Below are 24348 nucleotides of genomic sequence, written 5' to 3'. Positions count from 1 at the left end.
GCAAACAAAGGGAAATGAGTGTAGATAGAAAGCAGAGAAGGAAGGCAAGCAAGGAGCAACACAGAGGAGGAAGATCAATCTTAAAAGGAGTGGAGTCATTATCCCTCTTGTGCTGAGCCGCCGCCGAAGTTCTCGGCGTGTGAATAGTCCAAAAGAAAATATAGCCCTGAGCACACGGGAACAATCTTGTAGATTTTCAGCAAGACATATTGATTGGACCTAACCTCAGCAAAAAATTCACAGTGATGCCACTGTACGTGTGGTCACTATTCATCTACAGCTGCAAAGATGTACTGAGGATCAATATCTAGGAAATAAATCCAAGAAAAAAAATGTGTGTGGGGGGATTATTTGCTAACACTAAACCCAAATCAGTTTTAACTGATGTTTTCTTTAACCCTAACCTACTTACCACACTGAACCACCTCATCCACTTCCTCTATTTGGATTCCCTTTCATATTTTAATATTTGTGTTCTTATGCTATTAGATTGACTGTGATGAATACTTACTGACAAAGTAGTCTGAGGTATAGCGGGATTCCTGGAAGTTAGAGTTCAGTCCATTCATGGGGTAATGCTTTGTATCCTCTTCATGAAAAATAGATGGAGAATGAGAATCAGTGACCTCATCATTGATTTTATGTATCATGTAACTGCACCCTGCTCTATCAAAAATTAATGACCTGAGCTAAATCGTGTCTTCCTGTTTGGCTCCTGTTACAAGAGCAAATACCAACAGTCCTAAACTGGAGTGAGCACTGATGTCAGCCTGTGTGGTGAGAGCTTTCTTATTTGACTTGCATCACAAAACTGAGACTTTTAAATCTCTTAAACTTATCCAATAATCAGAAGATAACCATCTTACGCCGTTACCTTTTTGAAGCATTTCTAAATGTTCCCAAAGGATGTCGCCCACAAAGTCAGGCGCCAAGTCCAAGAATCGCTCCTTCCCCATCGCACACAGGCTGGCTCCGTTGATGCCAAACTTGTCGAAATCGACGTTCTTCAGACTGAATTCGTTCACGGTCCACGTTAGCCACTCGGCCACGTGCTTTTCTGTCCACAGTCTAGGATCTGCACAGGATTGCAAAGAGTGGCAGTTACTGTTAAACGTCGACAACACCATCCAGACACATGTACTCAAATATTCAGGTCAGCTTGTGAATGATACGACAGGAGCGATTCTCATTTTTTGCAGTCTGAGCTGGAGCCAACTTTCAGTTAATAACCAACAGCAAAGTGGGAAGCTGAAGTGACTGTAAACCACAGTGGTAATGAAAAGCCAAAAATCATAATTTGCAGATCATATAAGTACATGGGTTGCTGTAATTGCTTCAGTTTTCAATGCCATCTCTTTGCTGTCTATCTCTGTGTCTCAATTCTTGGGATGTTGCAATCAGCCAGTCTGCCCGGACTGAACATATATATAATGCAACGCCATTTCTGGAATAACTGGGCGTTTCCTTTTTAGTCAGTCTTTCTAAGAGGTGCTTTCTCAGAATCCTCTGAAGAAAGCCGTAATGTGAAAGAACTGCAGATGTGCGCGCTTGATATGTGACACACTGAGGTGTTCTTAGAGGGCTCTTGCTGCAATTTGAGTTTTCAAATGAAAACATTAACAGGAACTAATGACAGCAAAAAGCACCTGGCAGTCTTACCTTTGGGAATACCCAGTCGCTGCTGTTCCTTTGTGAAGCCACTAAAGGTGGCCTTCAAAGCCTGGGACATCATCTCTTTACTTCCTGGAGTTAGCAGGGGGACATCTCCACACTCGGGATCTGCAAATCACAAAGAAGAATATTTTGAGTAACACCAGCATCTGTTAGACTTGAAATCCAAATGACTAATATTACATGCTGCTTTCACTCCTATTGACAACCGAGGCTGCGGCAGTGCATCCTGTATTATATTTCATGCCGATAAAGCTCACTGAATGGAAAATTTAATTGAGACAAAGAGGCGGCGGGAAGAGTCCTGTGAATGTGCGCTTCGGTTAGACATTGACACAGTTACGCGCACATGCATCCACGTCCACACAAACACACACAAACAAAGCAAACATCTACCGTGATCAACAACATGGTTCAACAATTACATTCCGTCTAGACAGACACTGTCTCCATATCGGCTCCAATCTATTGAAACAAGGACTGTCACAACTTTGGCTCTGACCTGTTTAAAAAGCAAGGGAGAGCCGTGTCACTGTGTGTATACTGTGTTGGTAAACCCCACATTTATTATCTTCTACCTGTACATCCTGGGTGGGAGAGTGGGAGAGTGGTCAGTGGCCAGTGCTGCCCATCATCGACACTATGACCTCTGCTAGCCCTCCTACCACGTTGCCCCAACACAGTGGGCCTACTGTCACAGGACCCAGCACGGGGTCAAACATTCTCACAGGTCAAGGGTCAAGGGATGAGGTGATGATGTCACCGTGGCTGCTGGCGAGTGACTTGGAAAGTCGGGGGTGGCCCGTCTCGAGGGGATTCAGTTACACACTAGGGTTACTGTTCTCGGCTCACAGCCAGTGGGCAACCAGTGGGACACAGAGCTCCCTTTGATGGCTTTAAACAGTGCCTGATGACTCGCACTCATCTAATTAGATTGACTGGGCTGCAGAAGTATGGCGATAAGGGGGCAAAACAGAGGATATGATGATGAGGAGAGAAGGGGAAAGACCCTCTGGCCTCTAATATAAAAACAGACTAGTTAAAAAAACAAAAACAAAAAAACCAAAAAAACCAAGCAACCTAGGCTCAACAAATAACTTGTAAACAGCCACAAAAAAAGAACCTAGAGTTTCAGTTAAGGCATATTTTATCGTTTAAATCTCCAAACCGTCCACACACACATTTGCACAGCACACAATTACATCTGTTATTATCTGTTACTGTGCGGTAAAGCTTAATGTCATTATCTTGTGTAATCAACTTTGGGGGGGGCGATGTGCATACGGCAAAACTTAAAAACACAACAGGTCAGCTTAGGTCTCAAGTAAGTTAACATGCACACACATAAAAAGAAAATCAAAGAGTCAGCAAGGTCTTGATTTCACTGGTGAGTCTATTTCTTTAGGTCATTTTTTTTCCTTTGTCCATTACATGCAATTTAAAATCATTAATCCCAGATCACAGAAAGACTTGTCTTCAGGGCAAACAAGCTGTGAGGAGTGGTTGTGTCACACTTGCAGCACCGCCATGTGTCAAACCCAGATGTTCTGGCATCTCTACCGGCTGGTGGTTTTATCTGCCAGCAGTATAGTAGAGCAACATACAGTTCATGCTTGTTTTCACCACTCGCTGACGTCGCGACCTTGTCTGGAATGCACAGGAGCTTACCCCCCCGTCCCGACTTCGCCCAATGTCTGTCTGGCTGTTTGTAAAATTAGGTTTCCCAGTTTCTTTTTTTCGGTCTTTAGGTCGTTTTTTTTTTTCCCCTTTTCTTCCCCCTCTCGAGCTTTTTTGGAGCAGACTGGAGAAAGAAGACAGAGGAGCTCTTTGCTTCTTCCTGTGATTCAATTTGGGCTGTAATAATATATTCTGACCAAACAGAATGTAACCATTTCAGTCAGAAGTGAAGGTAAAAGGTTGAAGAGTTGAGAACAGCCATTGTTTTACAGTCTCACACAAAAACCCTGTTTAACTACTGTCAGACATGGCTCACACATCAAAATAAAGCTGGTTTCTCTATTTGACCCAAAAAAAAAAGACTGCTAGGTTGTCTAAGTTTCTACTGAGCTCGTTTTGCTTTTAAGTAGTGTTGGTAATGCAGAGAGGTACATGTTGCAAATGGCTGCAAACTGAGATGTGACCGGGGCTCAGACAGTCTGTGCTTTGATGTGAAAGCAAAGGCAAAATGTGGCAGTTTATTTAAGCTGGCTCAAGTGGAGTTTGTCTGCACTTTCGAACCGCTTACACCCCTCCCTCCACATCGCTTTTATCAACCCATCCGCAGTGCGTACTTGCCCACACAGACTTGAACCCACTTTAGCACTAAATCTTCCATCAAAGACACTTAACACTACAGTGCATGAGAACTAACATTAGACACTGCAGAGAGTAAAAAGAAAAATGTGAACCCCGTCTACAAAGCATATCATTATTGGGTTGTTTTAATACTTCTTAAAATCCTGCTCAGGCTCTTATTCAAACCACAAACACAATTAAAAAAACAGAAGAAGGTTGACTGTCAGGTGACAGTCAAATAGTGTGTTTTATGTACATACACTCCTTTGTTGTAAATTTTTCTTTTTGATCTGAGCTGATCTCCTAAAAACATGATGCAGAATGTTCAGCAAGGCTGAAAGGAGAACGCTAAATGTAACAGTGAAGTGATAATAGAGCAGTCTCCATGGTGAATGATCCATATGAAAGTTATCTGCGGCAGTGCTAATGTACAATGTGCATCCATTAGCGAGAGAGGCGAGCTTGGATCTAGACAGTCTCGAGTAAATGATGAAGTCCTGATACGATTTCAATGCCTGCGAGCCCCATTAGATACAGAACGGTCAGTATGTACTGAGAGCTAGAGCATCCACTAGTCATCACTTTCCACATTAGACTGTGTGGGTCTGTCCGCAAAATGAGTCCCATCCACTTAGCTCATGAAATGTGGGAATGGATGTAAATCACAGGCAACATTATGGCATTTCACTGACAAGTATCTGACTTAAAAGAATGGAAAAAAAGAGCTTCTGCAGCAAAAAGTACAAAATGAAACCAATTTTACTAATGAGGTAAAACCCATATTAAGTTCATCTATTCTAAGAATCACTGACGAATTGAGACTGATGTTTAGTCTGGATTACAGTAAAAGGTATTGATTAGCCACTCTCCTCTTGCCATGAAATGAGTAATGGACAAGCTGCTGAGTGCGACGACGATATTTCCCCCAGGGGTTCTCGCTGAGGCTGGTCCACCTTTACTGCTCTGCCCTTGTGAGCAAGGCCCAACCCAACTTTAGACAGAGGTATTTCTTTGGCACCTCAGGCTGTTAAAGTGACTCACATAAACACACATAGTGGCCAAATTAGTGGCCGTCTTTGCCTGTGCGCCAGAGCGTGGGTGTGAAATTGGGATTTTCACAGCCAGGGCCAAAGTCTATTGGGCTGGAATAGGCACGGATGGGCAGGGCGGGACAGGGCTGGGGAAGATAGCAAGAGAGCATCTTGGGTGGGTGATGGGTGACTGAGTTGAGTGAGGGGTGGGCAAAAAAAAAAAAAAAAGAGCGAGAAAGAGAGAGAGAGAGAGAGGGAGAGAAACCGATGAATGGGAGGTTTCATAAAGCTCCCTCTCTTCTCCTTGTCTGTGGCATGACATCACAGTGGGATCGGTGCCATCTCCCAGCCTCTGGCGGAGAGTCAGTTCATTCATAAAGCCTGGACTGCTGCCTCTGCTCCGAATGATGCAATGATACAACAGAGCAGGCAACCAGACCCAACAAATAAGGGACAATATGCTTTCTATCATGCGATTGAGCTATAAATAGGCCTATAGAGTTTATGAGTGGGTGTGTGTTGGTGTGAGGAAGCAAGATTGGACTGTGATTAAAAAAATAAGGACATCATCTGAAAAGGTAAATCAAAGCTGGGCTTTTGATAGCCTTTGTCAATAGTAAGGAGCCAGTACTTAGGACTGCATAGTCATTTATTTATACCAGATTGTGGCAATTTGGGTATCCCACTATACGCACATCATAGCACATGGGGGGGTGAGGGGATGTCTTTATAAAGATCTGCATAAGTCCATTTCCTGTGGCTAAGTTGCCACTTCCTGTGGGAGGTGAGGTGAATTGAGGGTTCGGGTGAGGGTTAAAACATTTCATAACAACCACTAAGGGCTTATACCCTTCCTGATTATCCCTACATGCGCACACGTACATATTAAACAGGGTTACGGCAAGCTGCGAGGGAAAAAACAGGAGCTCCTGGTTAATAGTTAAGAGCTTATAATTGGTTCTTTAAGGCAGACCAGCCCACAGCTGACCAGAGGTGACAGCGGTATGTGAGAACGCCTTTGATGGAGATACATATCTAGACCCCCGGTCTGCAAAAGCAGGGTCATAAACTCGGCCGGTATGAAGGGGACCCATTCAGCACCACAGGGTGATAAAGTGGTGACTGAAGGCTGCAGTGGAGCAAAAGGAGAAGGACGGGGTGGCGGTCTGGTTTTAAGAGGGCTGCTTGTTCAGTCAGCCACACTGTTTAAATTTCCATCTCAATGCCAAGAAACCAGGAATTGAAGTGTATGCAAGGCGATGAAGCCGGCCAGACCGGCAGCAGACCTTAGCATGCTTCGAAGCAGGACAACGTCAGGCTGAAGTCCTCCCACGCGCAAACCAGTACAATCCCACCATCACAGGCAGCAGTGCTGAATAACTAGTTTTATTCTTAGATCTTCACCACTGCCTTCTGGCTGCCCTCCTGAAACACAAGCCTGTGGTGGTGTAAAGCTGCTGTACGGGACAAGCCTAGTACTGCTGACATCTGTCTTTGGCCATGAAAATAGAGTTGCCCAGGATCATCACCACCACAGACACACTGGCTACTGAAGCAGACAATAAGTCAGACTAATACCCCATAGCTGCCTTTCTGTCTTTCTTTCCTCCACTCCCTCCTTCTCTGAAATCATATTAGCCCATGATGTGAAAGTGCATTAACGCTACTGTTTATGCTATGGCCTCGGTGCTTGATATGACATTCACTTTGAAATGATCCACGCCATCACCAAGAGACACTTAACATTGTTTTTCTTTTTTTTTTCTTTTTTGCTAAAAGCTTGTTAGAAATTCTGTTTTAGAAAAAAAATAAAAATAAAGAGCTTTCAGCAGGATTTGGCTCCTTGCTGCAACTTTAACTGCCTAAAAGCTGCACTGGTCTGTCTTTAACAGTGTGAAAAGGTCTGTTTTTACTTACTTAGTCCAATAAGATCCGTTTATCTTGTTTTATGCATCAGTGCATAGCGGAAGAAAAAAAAAGGGGGGGTATTGACAGGGAAGTGCTACAGTCCAGAGTGCAGGTGGCGCTAGCCTAGCCATGTCCAGGCTCCATTGCTGTTATAAACAGACATGGGACGCTCTGGAGGAACTGTTTAGGCGTTAAACCAAACACACGACATATCTGACAAACAGTTTACTTTCCGTGTTGCATTTTTTCCACAAAACATGGTGCCTGCCCCATTTTTAGTCCAAACTGATACATTCCGCAATCGGGTTCCTGATATATGCACGATTCATGTGGGACAGTATAAAGATGCACGTTCACACACTTGGACGGAGCAGTCTGCAACACAACCATACTTACGGTCTGCAACATGCATGCTTGTGAGTCTTGTAACGGTTGGGTCCAATTAGACATCATACGTATACACATATAAAAAGACTGTTGCTTGTTTGACGGCGAACTATGGGCGGCAGATGGATACTTGATAAATAAATTCTCCCTAGACCGCCATGTTTTCATGTTGCATACCTCGCATTCCACCTCTGTTTTACAATCGCTAATGTGCTTCTCACAGCTTTCTTGTTTTCCTCTAACGCGACCAAAAATGACTCGCGGTCTGAGTGGCAAAATGGTCTCGGCTCAAGAAGATGAATCGCTTTTCTATTTTGGGCTCCATGTCGGCTCCACAGCTAATAGGAGCGTAAAACATCAAACATCTGACCACATCTTTCTTCCTTTATCTTTTTTATAAAGATATGCGCGCTTTTCATGATGCTGTGAAATTTCTCAGGTTTGGCTGACTGTACTGATTGAAAGATTTAAACCAGGATTTAAATCTTTAGCTGGAAAGTTACAACTCAGGGTTTTGCAATAAGAGATGGAAGTGATTTCAAAAAACATGAGACTAACGTTGCAGTTGTGTAAACTGGTGCTCAAAATGTCTTATCTCACTCTCTTTAGTTCTCTCTCTTAAACACACACACTCACATAGACGAGCATACATAGACAGGGTGTGACTCATTTAGTCAAAGGATGACTGGACGTCAGGGGATATCGTGCTACTTCATTTGACAATGTGACTGGTCATGATGAAAGCAATGACCAGATCTTGTAAAATTCCTGCTGCTGATTCAAAATGTGGTCACAGTTACCTTGAAACCACACACAAAACAAATACATGTTGCAGAGCAACAAAAAAGTGTCTGCAATAAGAACTGACGTGAAGCAAAATAACAATGGTCTACAAGCCCAATTTCTATGACAGAATGATGGTGAAGAAATGTTTTATACAAAAAAAGTACTCTAACTAACACACACTCTGGACATGTGTCTTCCATTTGACTGTGTCGCTCATTACAGGCATCGCAGAATCACACTTAAACACCAAGCAAACACCACCCCTCTCTGTCACCTGTTGCTTTGGCGGGCTGGTCGATCGACATACATCTGACGCTGTGGGTCTGATACGGGCACACTCGGTGGCTGTGCCCCATTTGCTCACCTGATTACAAAAGCAGCATGCTATGCGCACCAACTCCAAAAACAGGTGTTGTGAAGCAAGCATAGACAAAAGAGAAGAAAGTGAGCACAATGTGGAGCACACGCCGAGCAAAATAAGTTATCTGACCTCGTTGTGGACAGCCGAACATCTGCACTGAAACAAACTGACTACCTTTAAAGACAGTGGACTGATCCTCAAAGCAGGCGTGTTCCTAAACCGGCCAAGTTTCCATTTTATTATAGGAAACACAGCTACTAAATGTGGAAATATAAAACAGAAACTCTGTGAAAAAAAAGATTTTCAAGACAACGTAGAGATCCGTGGGCAGTTGTTGGAGGCCTTTCTGGACAGTGTAAAGCTAGTCAGGGTTCCCCGTCATACTAGTAATGAGGGGCAGAGGACTGTGATAACTGTTAGCTAATCAACACCGGCGCATAGCCAGTGGCGTGTGGTGCAGCAGGCGTCTAGCCCCATGACTCAGGGATTACAAACTAGGAATGACTGGGGATGGGACAAAGTGCATTCACCAGGAACTCACTGCAGAATATACCACATCAAGGGCATGAGAGAAACTCATGTGGCCAACAGAAAGACATGGAAACAGAGGGAGAAAGGGAAAGGAGGGGGGAAGAACGCTAGTGGAGGAATTGAGTCAGTGGGTGGGTGAATGACTGAAAAGAGTAACAAAAAATGCTTGTTAATGCTTTCTTTTCCTCTCTCCTTTGCTTTGGTTGTTGGTGTTTTTATGTAATGCAAATAAAATGAGAAGCTGCGAGAAAGGCACTCTAGCCATTGTGATCTCTTTTGCTTTTATAGCCATTTACTGTAGCCTCATTGGCCACACCTTGGTAGCTCCTCAACCCCTTACTCACCATATGCTTATTATTTAGTCGACTGCTGTCTGTGGAGCTAGCACGCCTTTTTTATGACTAAGCTTTATAAGCAAATATTAAGGTGTGTAGTCACGAGGGAAGCATCAAGAAAGACCCACGCACAATAACGGTTTTATGTTTCTATGGGTAACGCAACAGATGTAGGAACCAGTGAATGGCTGGCTGACTGGATGCGGGAATAACCCATTTAATGAAACAAAGTGGCACCACTGTGCAACACGGGAAAGAAAGAAAGAAAGAAAGAAAGAAAGAAAGAAAGAAAGAAAGAAAGAAAGAAAGAAAGAAAGAAAGAAAGAAAGAGTCATTGTGAAAGCCTAACTGTCACAGGGAGTCCCATTGAGCAAACTGGTATCTGTTGCCCTCTAGGGACAGTCGAATCCCATTCAAATGAAACCTCATGTTATGTAGGTGAGGCACTGGACTAAAGTTTTGATCTCACAAACCAGATAGTCTTCAGTTCGACACGCCAGACATCAGAAGAAAAACTGACCCGTTTGCTCTGTTTGGCCCAGTTCATTGACAGACCACATCAAGAGAAGCACAGATCACCCAAACAGTGTTTGCACAGCTGCTAGCCAGCCACGCACACTCAAACACTGGCATATATTACACTGTGCTACTCAAGCAGTGCTGTCACAAACGCACTAAAGAAAGAAAAAAAAAAAGAAGCTTATGTAACTCCCTCTTTCCTGACTCAAGCTACTACTCCTCTCCACAGTGCACCAACATGAGAGGAACCATGAAAGAGAAAGTAGGTGAAGTCCTTCTAAGAGTCTACTGTTTTTGCCATGGCCTGTATGTGCTTGTGCGTCTGCTGCCTGTTTTAAAGTGTGGATTTGGATGCCATATAAGGTCTCTCGGAAGAAACGTCAGAACTGCCAGTTACAACAAAGTGCAGCATTTTTGATCAGATAAAACTGAACCTTGCCAAAGCTCTTTCTATGCTTCTATGCATACCACCCAGCAGGGCATGTTCACAAAACATTCCTGTCTTTCACTGAACCTCGACCTTCAGGCCTGGCAGAGACATAAACCAAAGAGGCACTGCTCATTCAGGTCTAAAAACTGTATTGTAAATAATTAACTCTGTTGAATATTAAATCCATCACTGGGCAGCCTTAATAAATGTTTCTCAAATGTACTACAATACGCCCGGTGAGGTAATGTTCTACTCTATCTTTCAAATTAGTCTCTGTAGAAATTTCCTCGTGGCTACAGAGTGCTTTCAGCAACAACAACCCCACCGGCTGAGTCACAACAAAGTAAGCTTGGGGTGCTTCGAAGTGAATCCCGTAACAGTGAAGTAAGCAGTGTTATTTTGGGTTTACCTCTGGCCCTGGCAGTGCGCGAATGCCTTTTAAAGAGTTACCTCTGCTGTCACTTCCGTCAAAAAAAGAAAACAAACAAAAGCAAGGTGGGCTAGAAACCACTTGAGCCTGTTAGCAGGGTGTGCATGCATGTGCAGTGTGTGACTGCAGGTGTTATTCAAAACAATGCCTAAATAGACCTAAAACTGAGCTGCCATCACCACTTGCTGCAGAGCTGCTTCTCACAGTAACAGTCCAAGAACTTGACCTGTGTGGACTACTTTCTTTCAGTAAGCTGTAAGCAAAGGGCGAGTGCAACTTGGTCGTGCCTGTAAATTTGTTATTTCTTATCAGGCTGAAGAACTGCCTTGGGCATTAGTAGCGCATCTATCTTGCGACTATGGTAACACCAAGAAGTAAACAAGAACAGTGTGCGTGCGTGTGTGCATGCAAGAGGGAGGTGAAGAAAAGATGTGTTTGTGTGAAGTTGTGAACTGCTCCTTGGCAGGCTTGGCTTGACCTAAGTGCACCCAACTTAGCGTAAGTAGGAGCGAGAGTTGCGAAATGCTTTTGCAAGATTGTGCTACGCTTTGGCAACAATTCTGCAGCTGTCAGCAGAATTTGCGAGTTTTGTGTGATGTGCATGTATGAATCTATGCTCTGCAGGTATTGACAGCAGGGAGAAGGCGGTTAATGTGGTGAGTCACAGCCCCTTAGTGGGTCAGCACTAGCAATTAGTATCAGATTTCCATGATGCATCAGTGGTGCTTGCTACTCTGCTAATAGGTTCTCTGCACCTGAACTGCAAAAGCACAGGGGGATTGGTTAATGTAAAAAGCTGCTGAATGCAAATCCTGCAAACATGCCACCATATGTAACGAAAAAAAAAAAGATAAAGAGAGAAGTGAAACCACGCAAAGGTTTAAACCCCAACACGAAAACAGCTTACAGTTGCGGCCTCCCCTGCCTGCGCCCTGGAGCGATCCAAAGGGTTCTGGGCAGTGGAGTTAAGAGAGAGGCAAGCCTCAGCACTGCAGATTCATCACCTCAGCCTGCCTCTCCTGCCTTCTGGAAAGTCAGTTTCAGCCACTAAAGGAGGAGGTGGTGGGGAGGGAGGCAGAGAAGAAAGGGAGAAAAAAGATGCAGTGGGGTTGGTGGGTGAGGGGAGGGGGTTATTAGGCACCACTGCCTGTCTCCCATGCCGGCTGGGCAATATGCCTTGGATTTCTCCAGCATGGCATGGCATGGAATATATGGGTCAGTGTTAGGTGAGATCAAAGCAGGATTAGAGAGACAGGGTTACCATCTGTACAAAAAGAGGAAATGTGGCAAAACTTAACTCGGATAGCTGTTCATGCTTGAGATCATCAGAGAACTGTCATAAAACATACAGTGTGTCTTAAAGTGGCAGCTACACACATACATAAACAGTAAAAGTCACACTGCTGTTTGCATGTACTAGTAAAAATTTCCAATGCTATGCAAAGCAGCACGCTTTGTGATGACTGATCACAAATGTAAAAAGTCCAGTGTCATAACTTTTTTTTCATATTAGCACATCATCACATCTTAAACAGTCACACCTGTCAGAGCCGGATTTCTAGCAATAAGGAGCACACACACACACACACGCGCGCGCATGCATGCATGCATACAGTCTATTGCAAGACTCTAGACCCTCAGGCGCTATTTAATCTTTCTCAAGTCTTGCCTGTAGAGTCCAATATTGAGCAACCAGCAGCGCCTTGATCAAAGAAATGCGTTCAGGACGTTATGTCCCTCTCTCAGCTCATCTACTTGTTCTCGAGAATTAACAGCGTGCTTTACCGTGAGCGTAATCCGGAGACAGCCGATTGTGTTACAAGGAAACATTGAGGAGTAATGTACAGTAAGTCTCGTGTTAGCTGTCAAAGCGCTCAGAAGAGTTGAGATTACTCACCGTCCATTTTTTCAGCCTTTATGATTGTTAACGTCGGTTTCATATCGACAGCTGCCGTCATGATCATCAGATCAGCGTGAATTAATAACGCCGCCTCCCTCTTTAATTCTAACACCTCCAAAAGCGCAATATATGTATGTTTCAAAGGAAAAAAAAATCTTCTCCTCCTCCTCTGGCGTCCCGATCAGTTCTTGATTTTGTAAAAAAATATATATTTATATATATATAATATTCTCCTCTCACACTAAAAAAAGAAAGGAAAAAGAAAAGAAAGAAACGATTCAGATTCTTTTACTCCTAACTTATCTTTCTCCCTCTCCGGTACACACACTCCCTCTTTTCCTCGTTCTTTCTTACTCACTCACTCACACACTCACTCACTTACTCCCTCCTCTGTATCTGTGGCTATGGGCGTTGCATTTGCGAAGAACCAGTGCGACGACAGAGAAGGGGGCGGTGACTGGGTCTAACTTGCTAGCTGATTCACAATTCAATTACAAGGACCCCCCCCACACCCACCTCTTCCCTCTAGACACACACACCCACACACACACACACCAGCTCATGTGAAAGCTGTTACCTGTGACCCCGAGGAGCCTACATACGTCATCGCACGCACTTGGCGCTTTGCTCTTGATGTTGAGAAACACGCTGGTGATTTGATGATGAACATTTTAAATATGTATACACATATTTTTAAGAGAGAGTAACGGCAAAAACGTCTTTATCACCTAATTTAGCATGCCAAAACATTAGGAATGAATCAATGTAGATCTATAAATCAGAGTCTGGGGCATAAGGTACTGGGGAAAACAGCAACACTTTTAGCCCAACCAGTATTTGAGACAGTTATTAAATAACTGTGTGGAAATAGTACTAAAATCTCAAAACAAATAAGCTATATAGCTGAGATGAAGTTACTAAGAGCTAAAAGAACCTGGCCTGTCTCTGTCCTATATTCTGCGGGTCCAGGCATCCTCATAACTTGTAACTCACCCTCATAAACACCTCAGAGTATTTCCTGTTCAGGTTGCAGAGATCAATAAAAGCCAGCCACGTCTGTGTTCTTTATGCTGCTGCAGCACAGTCATAACAAAGTTTGTCTTTACAAACAGTTGCCCTATTAACCTTTATTGAAAATGAAGATATAAAAATAAAATAAAAATAAGGCGCAAAAGTAGTGCGAGGTTTAGTTGTCTGGATGTTTAAATCGATCTGCGTCACCGAGACCGTCAATGAAAATCTAGTTTGGGAAATGCAAACTGCTTTTTCTTTAGTTTTCTGCTTGCTTTTTTTTTTTATCTGCCAATAATCAGGAACAATGACCATGCCTCACTGGAAATTGAATCATGAATTTGTTCTGCTGCTGAAAAAGAATAAAGACAAAAGAAAGACTGGGCTTTTTGCCACAGTAGGACTCCACTCTTCACAAGCTACTACCATCAAGGAACACCTCCCATGGCAACAGAAGCAGTAATAACAGATCATTCATTCTTAACCAGGTTTTGTAAGAAATTTAAAATGTAAATAGTTTTCTTTAGGGCACATATCCCACAGCCAGCCCCGTCGTAAGAAACCTAGTTAGAATGAATCAATGGTACATCCTATGATGCACATCCACACGATACATCTGCATGTCCTGTACACTTGTACGTCTAAATGGGACGATCTGGGAGGAGGCTGGGGAGCCAGGGATATTGCTCACGCATGGATATTTTTCAACTGGTGGTACTTCACCGACTCCATTAGCAGCCCTGGATCGGGTTTCATTGCCCTGATAGGAGCCTCATCTGGGAGGAGTGCTGGTGGGTTCTGCGGTGAGAAAAGCAGCCTCACCAGGGAGGGAGGGGGGGTTTTAAAGTAGAGGGGGTGTTGGAGGAGAAGAATGGAGGAAGAAACAGTAGCTCTCCAGCAGTCAGCACGTCGGTCTCTCAAACGCTCTGACTGAACCTCTTTGTCTTCTGTTAATGAACTCCCTTGTATCTGTTCTTAAAAGGACAGCCTGGGTCCTTTTGTGCCTAAGGGCAGCCATTTAGAGTTTAATGGTGTTGCTGACTAATATCTGGGCTGGTGACACTCTGGATAATTTTCAATTTGTTCCTGTCCATCTCTATTGGTTTAGATATTTTGTTAATATTTCATTTGATTTTAGTGGTCTATTCATGCTGAAACGTGCATACTAATTGGTAAACTAATACCTTAATAATAATCCTGTTAAAAAGTGATTACAAAAGCTCTTTAAATTCTTGGCTCTGCTATGCATCTGAATATATTTATATTATATTAGTACATTGTTGAGCTGTTTCTCAGAGCAGTGGCCATTGCCTTAGATAGTCTGGTGTACAATGACCCTTAAAAGCAAGGCGAACAGCACTCTGACATGACGAAAGGTTAAATGCTAAACAATCAGCTTCTCATCATCAGTGGTACAAGCTCATTATAACACAGTTTTGAACAATCTGAATTCCATAAGCAATTGCTAAAACAATTGTGTCGTTTTCTTTTTAGCAATAAACATGAAACGATCGTCTCATGCATGTACAGTACCCCCAGGACACATGTCCTAGATCAAACAAGTTTTGGTTGCAGTGTCTCTTTTTCTTCACCTGGCAAATGCTGTTTCCATGGTTTTGACAGTTAGCTGCCTTCACTCATTTGTGTTGCTTTATAGCACCCCCGGCAAAAACAGCCTTCTCTCTCTCTCTCCTCGCTGCTGCTTGCTGTCAGTCTCTTACTGGCACATCTGTGCTTTCTGCCTGTCTATAATCCTCAGATGTAACCGTTGCACCTGCTACTTTTCACAGAGTTAACTGAAAGGTTATTTGATTTAGAGCAATCCATACAGCTGTCAAGTGATATTTGTCTTTGATGGCGGCGCCCTCGCAGTAGTTGCAGGAGCCTTGGATGCTCTGAGGCTTTCGATGTTTGGCGTGTGCATTCTCACACATTTACAAACGTGAAGCCTTAAAAGATGACCGGGATAAAATCCCAAAGTCCCAGAGAATGTCTATGATCTGATGGGTATGGTATGTTGCGTGAATAGAAGCCATTTAGCATGTAATCAATCAGTCATTTATTTACAGCCACTCAAGCACACACACACATATGGGACACGCACACGCACACACACACAGGGCAGACAGTCAAACAGTAAAACAGTGGGGTCCTTGTGGCTTCTGTCTAACAGCTCAGTCTCAGCTCTATCAGTGGTGGATGCTGTCTGAAGGTGCCACAGGCTGGATGCACTCCTGCTGAGATCAGAGGGTTAGCTGGGACAGGAGTGCTGTGTCCCTGTATGTGTGAGTCTGTCTCTGCTCATAGATGTCTACTGTGCTTGTGCACATCTCTTTCTTATGCCTCGCATTCCAAAATCTTTTTTCTTCCAGAATGTGTTTGTGCGCGTGTATGTGTTTTTGTGTGTATGTGTGTGCACACACGCCGCTAAGTTGTGTGGATGTAAAGTGCACTGGGAAAGTAGCAGGGCCTCCCTGAACAAAGGCTCAGCTCTTTTCTGAACAATTAGCTCCGCTAAAAAGGACATCTCTTCCTCCATTAGCGGCACCACGTGCCCCCCATCACTCCATTGTGCAGATAATTCAATTATCCCCACCCCCCTCCGCGTCTCTTTGCCTCCCAGACCTCCCTTTACTTGTCTTGCGTTCCTCTCCCTCCCTCCCTCCCTCCTCTCCGTTATTAGCACAGTCTCACAGTCTGCTAGTCCTCACAGCTAAAGGGATCATACATCAGTGTTGCTCTATGTTTCATATGAAAAATGAAGGTTGTGTATCATAGTAAATAGCAACGCCCAAAGGAATGGTCCACTCAGTTAAGAAACAAGCAGTTGTTGGATTCTTATTTTTTCTTCCTTTGGTTAATTGTTGTATAAATTCAGTTTATATTAAAATGCTAAAGTGAGCAACTGACCATTAACTACTACAAAGTGGACTTGAGTCAACAACCAACGCAAATTATGGGATACAGTCAGAGGAATTCACTTTTACCGCTACTGGTAAAGTACACTCATTGTTGTTAAAGGCTGTGCATATTGCTATGCTCATGACATAAACATTAAAACAATGGGAGGTCTATCACAGGATTCGTTAAAGCACCACCTTTCCTGGTGAGCTGGCATCTGTTGCATCATCACCCCCGTCAGTGATTGCATGTCTTTCAGAACTGCATGTTCTCCTACTGAAGTGGTTTGTAATTAGTCACTGCGCTATCAAGAGGAACTTACCACACGAACACTTCCTAGAAATATGGCCTGTAGAACTCTGGGAAAGGAAAGTTTAAAAAATGATTGGTACTTAAAAGCGTTTCCAAAAGAGAATAAATAAATAAAATTAAAACGCTAACAGGGAAGAAAGCGATCATTTTTCAATCAGGGTACAATGCCATAAGCTGTAGGTGAAAAGAGGAAAAACGCATTTCTGATGATCTCAAGCAATATTTTAAAAAGGCTTTGGAGGAAATGGCTCATCAAAGGAGAAGAAGTGAAAAAATAATTTCAAGATTTCAGTTCACCGAAGCAGAACTTTGAATTATGGGATAGAGATTCCAGAGTGGCTCTATTGTAAACCATGTCTCAGAAGCCTAATGTGGAAACTCATTCAAACGGTTCAGACATCTAAAAATAAAACTACAAATGTGCAGTGTAGTAGAAGCAGATGAACTCTTCACTATTTTCATTGACTTGCATTTCTTGCTTTAGCTCTATCGCCATGCCATGCGGTTCAAATGTGCACCGTCGTGTAGCCCATTCCCCCGCAGTTGTCTGTCGCTTTTCCGTGTTTCCACTCTTGTTTTGTTTTATTGTTAGAGGGGGAAGTGTGCGCTGGCCTGATTAGTATCAATGTTTCCTCCTTTCCCATAACCCTCCAGACCCCCGCAGGCTGCCTGTTTACTTTTAGAAAATAAAAAATGGGCCTTCGCCCGTGAGGACGTGCCCCTCATCAGAGGCGAACCCCCCCCACTCCACTCAAGGCCCCACATCTTAGATCCTCCTCCCCTCATCTCTTCTCCTCCCACCACTGCAGTCCCACTTCTGTGACTTCTCTTTTTCCCTATCCATATTCGCTCCTAAAATTGTACTCCACCCCCACCCCCCAATTCCCCTCCTCTTGCAACTGTCCAGCTGTCAAATCACATCATATAAAACACAGGCCAATGGTCTCTGAGTGCCAGATCACAGCTGTGTCTGCGTGTACTAAATGGGAGTGCATGTTTAAATGTACAGTGAACTCAGGAGAGCCTGGGAGTGAATGTATGTGTGTGTGCGCCTCCCTGTATGTGTGTGTGTGTGTGCCTGTTTCACTGAATGGAAGGATGCTGTAATACAATACACACAAGAGTGCAGGGTGTGAATTTAATGAATGAATACGCGAGTGTGTATCACTCCAGGATGTTAGTGGAGCGTGTTTGCATGTGTGCGATTTCTGTGCCTGGATTTTGGTGAGATTGTGCAGAAATGCACGCTCACTCTTTTTTTTAGCACACACACACACTCATACTTAACTCACACGTGCACATAAAGTGAATTTCCTCAGTAGGCGTTTGCAACAGATCCTTTGGTGTGAGTGTTGGAGAGTATAGAGTAGAGCTGGGTTAGTGTAAACATCACCATGGCATGGCTGTTGTCAGGAAGCAGTGTGTGTGACATTGGGCTCAGGGCCAAGCATGTAACATCCAAAATCCCTGCCTCACATCTGCTCTGTACTCTTTTCTTTCTCACAGTAACACTTTTCATTTTAAACACACCCGGTCCATTCACAAGAGGAAAAATACTGACTTCAGTTGCAAAATCAGGCTCTAACCACTTTAAAAGACACACAAAATATTTCATCCCAAATATCCAAGACAGACATAACATGTTTGCATTTATATTTATAGCGCCAAAGCAATGTTTCATGAATATACATAAAGAGGGGCGTTAAAAGATGTGAAAAAAATAACAGCATTTAAAACTGGCAAAACCTCAGTGGTCTGAAAAAGAACAAGTATGCGTTCAAATACGAGAAATCTCCAAAGCTCTGCTTGCACAGCACCAGAAACTTAAAATTGTTTGCACCTGTAGTTCTAAGTCTACACAAATCGTTTGTGGGTATTCAGAATTTGCAAATGTGAAATTATTAGGAGAAGTTTCTCTTTGTTTTTTTCAGTTTGAAAGAAATGAGTCAAATCAACGGCTCAGGGTGTGGAGACTGTGTCAGAGGTTATTGAGCAGCTTTTTGAGGTTAACAGCAACTCATAACAGCGTATGGTGGTAGGACAGAAACCAAAGCAGTTCTTATGACACTGCTGTTAAGAGCTAAATGACTCTAACCGCATCTCCAGGTGGCTCAAATGCTCTGAGACCTGTGGTCTCCATGGATTTTGGAGACGAGAACGAGAAAAGAAAAAAAAAAAAGAAGGTCAGCACTCGGTCATTTTTTTCCACTTAGCAATGTTTATGTCAATGGTTTAGCGTTGGGAGGAATGAAGTGAGTGCTCCAAAAGAGTGTGTCTCTGTAACAAACATCAGCAAATCCCATCAAATCCTGACTCCCTCTTGTACTGGCGTTTGCAAGCATATGCACACACACACACGTACAAACACACACACATACACTCTCACACACACGTACACACACACACGAGCACTTAGCCCCCCTCCACCTCTCCAGAGACCAAACCAGAGGCTTGGGAAAAAGATGGCCGCCCTTTGGCCCCCTGTCTTGCCCCTGCATCCAGCTCAGGGAGGTGACGGAAGAAAGCCTGTGCCCCGCAGCACCCCTATCTTACTCCCGTGGCGTGTGTCCCAGTCCAACAGCATCAATCACTTTTGAGAAGTAGAAGAGGCCAGAGTCAAACGCAGGCAAATGCACTGGGAGGAATGTTCCAGTTTAAAATAAAACTAATTTGAAAAACAATGAACGAAAAAAAAACCTAGAAAGAGAGGGCTGTTAGAAGAAAAATGGAGAGCGTTTGCCCCCAGAAACATAGTGGGAGGAAGACAGAGAACGTAAGAGAGGGGGGTATGAGGGTATCTGGTAAAGGCATTGCCCTCAGGGTCAGCATCACCAACATCCCCCGTGCAGCAGATGCAGAACAACAGGCCAAGTTGAGACTCTGCACGCGTGCATGTGTGTGTGTGTGTGTGTCCTTAAATGTGTGCAATACCGAAGTTGTGGAGACATAAATCTGCTCCACTTTGGGGTCTCTATTAATAGGAGCAAAGCATGTCCACAGTGTAAATCATCACATTTTACTTTTGAAAACTTGGTTTAAGGTTAGGTTGAGGGTTAGGGAAGATGACAATCAGGTTGGACCCTTGTCCTGAGCTCCCCTTTTTCCCATCTAGCACACAGCAGGGACTTTTTTCACATAACTGGAAATACTCGGTTTTATTTAAACATTGATGCCTCCTGCATAGAGCTTATGCAGGCATTTTCCAGACAATTACCTTCACTATTCTGTACCAGGGAGCCGATAAGTTAAAGGCTGTCAGCTCTGACTGAAACAGGCATCGGGGTTTGACGTTCATGGTGACAATACATGTGTTAAAATAGCTTTATTGTGTTATAACAACAAAATGAGCAAGATTTGGTGTGTGCCATGATCGAAGAGATGAATCCATTTAGCATACAAACTCTTTTGGTTGCTCTTTGTTGTTGTAGTGCCGAATCACATACAGGAAGGATTAAAAAGGAGGCAAATTTTAATCTCTATTTCCTTACAGATTACCACTTCTGTGTCTTGTGGTTTCATACTAGCTATGACAATGTTTCTATCAAGCAACTAAGGGTCTATTAGGAACTTTAACATTTTATTGTAAAAGGTTAACTTGATCAAAACGCTATCACAATTAAAAATTGTTAAATTATGGGTCCTGGTTGACAATCAGTTATTAAATACTACATGCATTTGAGATCAGACTGATGATTTCTTACCTGTAGGACACATTTCACGTCCGTCCGGAACCTCTTGCAGGGGTATATCGTGAGGGTAAAGGGGCTGTGATGGGTAATACTGCTGATGAGGGTGAACCACACCTGGGTGCTGGGTCTGTGGCCCCATTGCCACACCTCCACTCTGCCTCTGGAGACAAAATGCACAATGGAGACAAAATTTAATTTGTAATCATTTATGCACAAAATGACAAACAGAATGTGTAGCTGCATGCAGAGACTAGAATCTTCAAATAATTCTTTTTTAAAATCGCCCAAACTTCTTAACCGAGAGATGGCGACTTTTTATTTGATAAACATTAAATAAATCAGTTAGCAACACTGAATGTGGTATGGGCTTAGTTTATGCCTCTAACAGTAAGTTATACAGTCTTCCTAATTGTGATTTTGGTTATAATGAGCTCGAATAGCATAGCTAATGAGGATGTATATGGAAAATGCTACTATTAAAATTTCTGTAGTGTGTGAGTGTTTGAATAAGAGATATGGTCAGGGTTCAAAATCACCCAAAATCACTTGAACCCTTGAAGAACAAGAGGCAAAGCCTGTTGTTTAGTGTGCCTTTCCATGGAATAATTATGCAGCTAAATTTGATTTGTTAACCAATAAAAAATGTTCACGTATGAGCTTATCTATATAGATAGCTGTCCGGTGGTTTTGTCCCAGAGCGTAACCTTGTATTTTGGAAACATTTTTTCATTGTATTCACATACAGATAACCCCTGCAGCTAAATTTGACTCATTCAGTTTATCTTTGCTCTGTTGTTTTATCCTGCTTATCACAGAACTGTTCACGTAAGAGGCTGCACTGGGGGGGAAGTCTAAAGTCAGCACTTGGCAGCAGAGCTAAAGAGATATGAAATTCTTTGAGGAAACAAGAGGCAGTGGGGAAGAAGATAACCATTTTTAGTAAATCAAAATCTACCTTTGACCACTGATGAAGAACATCAGGAAATACCATTCTTTAAAACTGGCGGCTTATAGTCAAATATACATAACTATACTTTTCATACAGCCTAGAATGAGCTTACATCAATGTCCAGGTTATGAATACTGATATACAGTGTTTAGCCTGTTGATGCTGGAGTAATACATTCTCAGCATTCATGCTACGTGCAATTTATCTGGAAATGAAATTATGTTGATTTCACAAATGTCTCACTTACAGTGTCATTCAGTAGAAGACAGTTGACTTTGTAGCACAAGGAAAGAGACTGAGAGCTACAGCATCCTATGTTTTATGTCACATGTGTAAGTGACAGCCCCGGCAGACAGAGTGACTGGCAATCTGATAAGCAGCTCCTGTTTAAGCACAGCACCATTTATCAGTAGCTATCTAGCTTTATGGATGACTAACATGACCAAAGAATCAAGGAGGCCAGTTTACAAGGTTCTTGAGAGATTTGCATTTGGGGGGGGGGGGGGTGCATCTTCTATCAAGTCAGTCAGCAAAGGAGGGAAACTTAGATAGGGAAGAAGGGAGCCACATGGAGGATTTATGGAGTAGACAGGCTGTCGCAGATACCAATGAAGATACTATCGACACCATAATATTCTTTGATCAACTCATGTAGAACAACTTTAAATGTTGGGGTCAGCCTATATTTGGAGGAGCCTGCCTTTATAATGCATGCTTTTATATGGCCTAACTGTTATTTTAGGCACTAAAGTATTGGGAAATCTAATATAAGTTTAGGGTCAAGTAATTTCTCCGGGGGACAACTACTGTATATGAAAATTCATATATTTTGGATGTGGGGATTGCAGTCCTCACAATTTTTGAGTATGAGTATTAGCAGCATCCCATTTGTTTTAATAATCGATGTTAAGCACATTGAGTTTATGTGTAGTGGAATGTGTGAAAATGACATTTTTTTTCAAAACATTATACCTATTAATCAGTGAGAGCATGACATGCTTACTGTTGTTGCAGAACTGAATACTCTTTGGTGTATAGGACTTCAGCATTCTTATATAGCATGTATCTGAGGCTACATCTGTGTCACAATCAAACATATGTGCACAAACACATACTCAATTACCACCGAGTGGTTTTAAGAGGAAAGCCCTTGCTAGCAAACCAGGCAGATTTAATTACACATACCTTTGTGTTACTTGAAAGAAATGTGGTCTATAGTGCAAGGGTTCTTAATATACTTAATACAAATGATGTGTTGTTAACAGGTTATAATTTGTTGCACTTATGCTTTTCTGCAAATACAAAATGTAAATATCCAAAAATAATAGTCCTTAACCGTGTCTGAAATCATACATCCATATGTCCATGCATCACCATTTTTTTAAAGTGAAATTTCTGCACCATGCATTCAAAGATTCAAACAACATGGAGTGCATAAATATCCAAAATCTAAATTTGCAACTCACTTTTGAGTAAAACAATGAGTGGTCTTCATATATTGTGGAGGTAATGAGTGATTCTGGGCACAGCCCTTGCAACCTGCTGCTGTTCACTCCATCCTTCATGTCTGGGGTTCTTTCATTGTGTTCATTATTTGTGCCGTTTGTGTGAACAAAAGATATGTAAAGAAAAGGACTAATTCAATGCATTACAAAAGGTAAGGTTTACAGTTACAAATGAAACTAATTGCATTTGTATCCATTTCATTTTCAACAAGCTGTTTGATTCTTTGAGTTTTACTTTTTTTTGCAGCTGTTTTCTGCATACTGCCTTTGTGGAATACATAGAACTTAGATATTGTCTTAAAGAGAGAAAAAAAATATCAGAGCCTTTGCTTTTTGCTGATAATTTATGTAAATTCAAGAGAATAAAGCTACCGAGGTGACATGGGCTCACCTTTTGACCAAGCTGCCCTTGTATACAGTAGTCTCAATTTCAAAGGCAAGCCCCACCACCTGAGCCAATTAGGAAACAGGGAGAGGGATCATTCTGTGTTTTGTATTAGAACGGGGTGGGGTTGCCATTTGCATGTAACCTCAGTCTATTATCCTAATGTGCTGGTGCTCTGCATACAAATGGAGGCATTTATTTTGCAGCACACTGGCCTTCACCCTTCAAATGCTCACCTGACAGGAATCCCAATGTTCCCAGCAACTGTCTCTGACTTTGTATTCAGCGCTACCATTTGGTAAGTGTTAAGGGTTCTTGCAAACACACTGCTGCAAAGCACAGCGCGGGTGGCTGAGCTGAGAAAAGTGCTGGTCTGCTGGGATTGCCTGACTCCAGTTTGATTGGTTAGTGCCAAGGCTGGAGGCCTAGGTCTCATTATTTACAATATTACTTGCTAAAGAGAAGTACACGGTGCAGGCTTGTTGTGCAACACAGAGGAGCTCGAAGGGCAATTTCACAGCCGTGTAGAGAATTGTCTTGTTCAACAGCTCTGTTTCCTAACTTTTGATGAAATCATGAGGAACAGCATGTACAGATACAGGCACTATTACTGCAAACCCTGGTGGAGTGAACTAAAAAAGAAATAGAGTATCCTCCTGTAAGGTGATGGAATCCAGAGTTGCTAATACACTGACAAGAACACCACTCTAATGCTCCTGCACACATTCCTGCACTGAGCAGTTTGCACACACACACACAAACGCTCATTCGCTCACACTCGTGGATGGCTGTGTGGTAGGTAGCCAAGGCAGTCTTAACACAGAGATAATTTACGAGGGAGGTCTTACCAGTGTGCCCAGACGGTCACAGGGGTGAAGGGCTGGGTAGGAAGAAACTGGATCCATGTAGTAACTCATCACGGACACTGTGGACAGGAGAAGCAGGGCCTGCTGAAGGGATCAACGTACAAACAGTGCAGGCAGAGAGAAGCAGCCTATCCGTCACACGCTGT

General features: G+C 42.9%; 1 protein-coding gene across 2 annotated transcripts in view; it reads right to left on the bottom strand.

Annotated features, from left to right (window-relative positions):
- The window catches only part of ets1 (v-ets avian erythroblastosis virus E26 oncogene homolog 1), a 35104-nt gene that overhangs the window by 9330 nt on the left and 1426 nt on the right, over positions 1-24348 (bottom strand). Inside the window, exons 2-6 of one of the 2 annotated variants that reach the window (XM_031743578.2) lie at positions 24185-24261; positions 20510-20657; positions 1660-1779; positions 875-1075; positions 512-589 (exon numbers count right to left, since the gene is read on the bottom strand). In XM_031743578.2, coding sequence (XP_031599438.1) covers positions 512-589; positions 875-1075; positions 1660-1779; positions 20510-20657; positions 24185-24253 — 616 coding nt within the window. In that variant the 5' untranslated portion in view covers positions 24254-24261. Of the gene's footprint in view, positions 1-511; positions 590-874; positions 1076-1659; positions 1780-12581; positions 12969-20509; positions 20658-24184; positions 24262-24348 lie in introns of those variants that run through there. The other variant, XM_031743579.2, reaches the window with a different exon arrangement.

This window comes from Oreochromis aureus, linkage group 14 (genome assembly GCF_013358895.1).
Source record: "Oreochromis aureus strain Israel breed Guangdong linkage group 14, ZZ_aureus, whole genome shotgun sequence".
NCBI lineage: Eukaryota > Metazoa > Chordata > Actinopteri > Cichliformes > Cichlidae > Oreochromis > Oreochromis aureus.
This window is presented reverse-complemented; position numbering and strand designations above follow the sequence as displayed.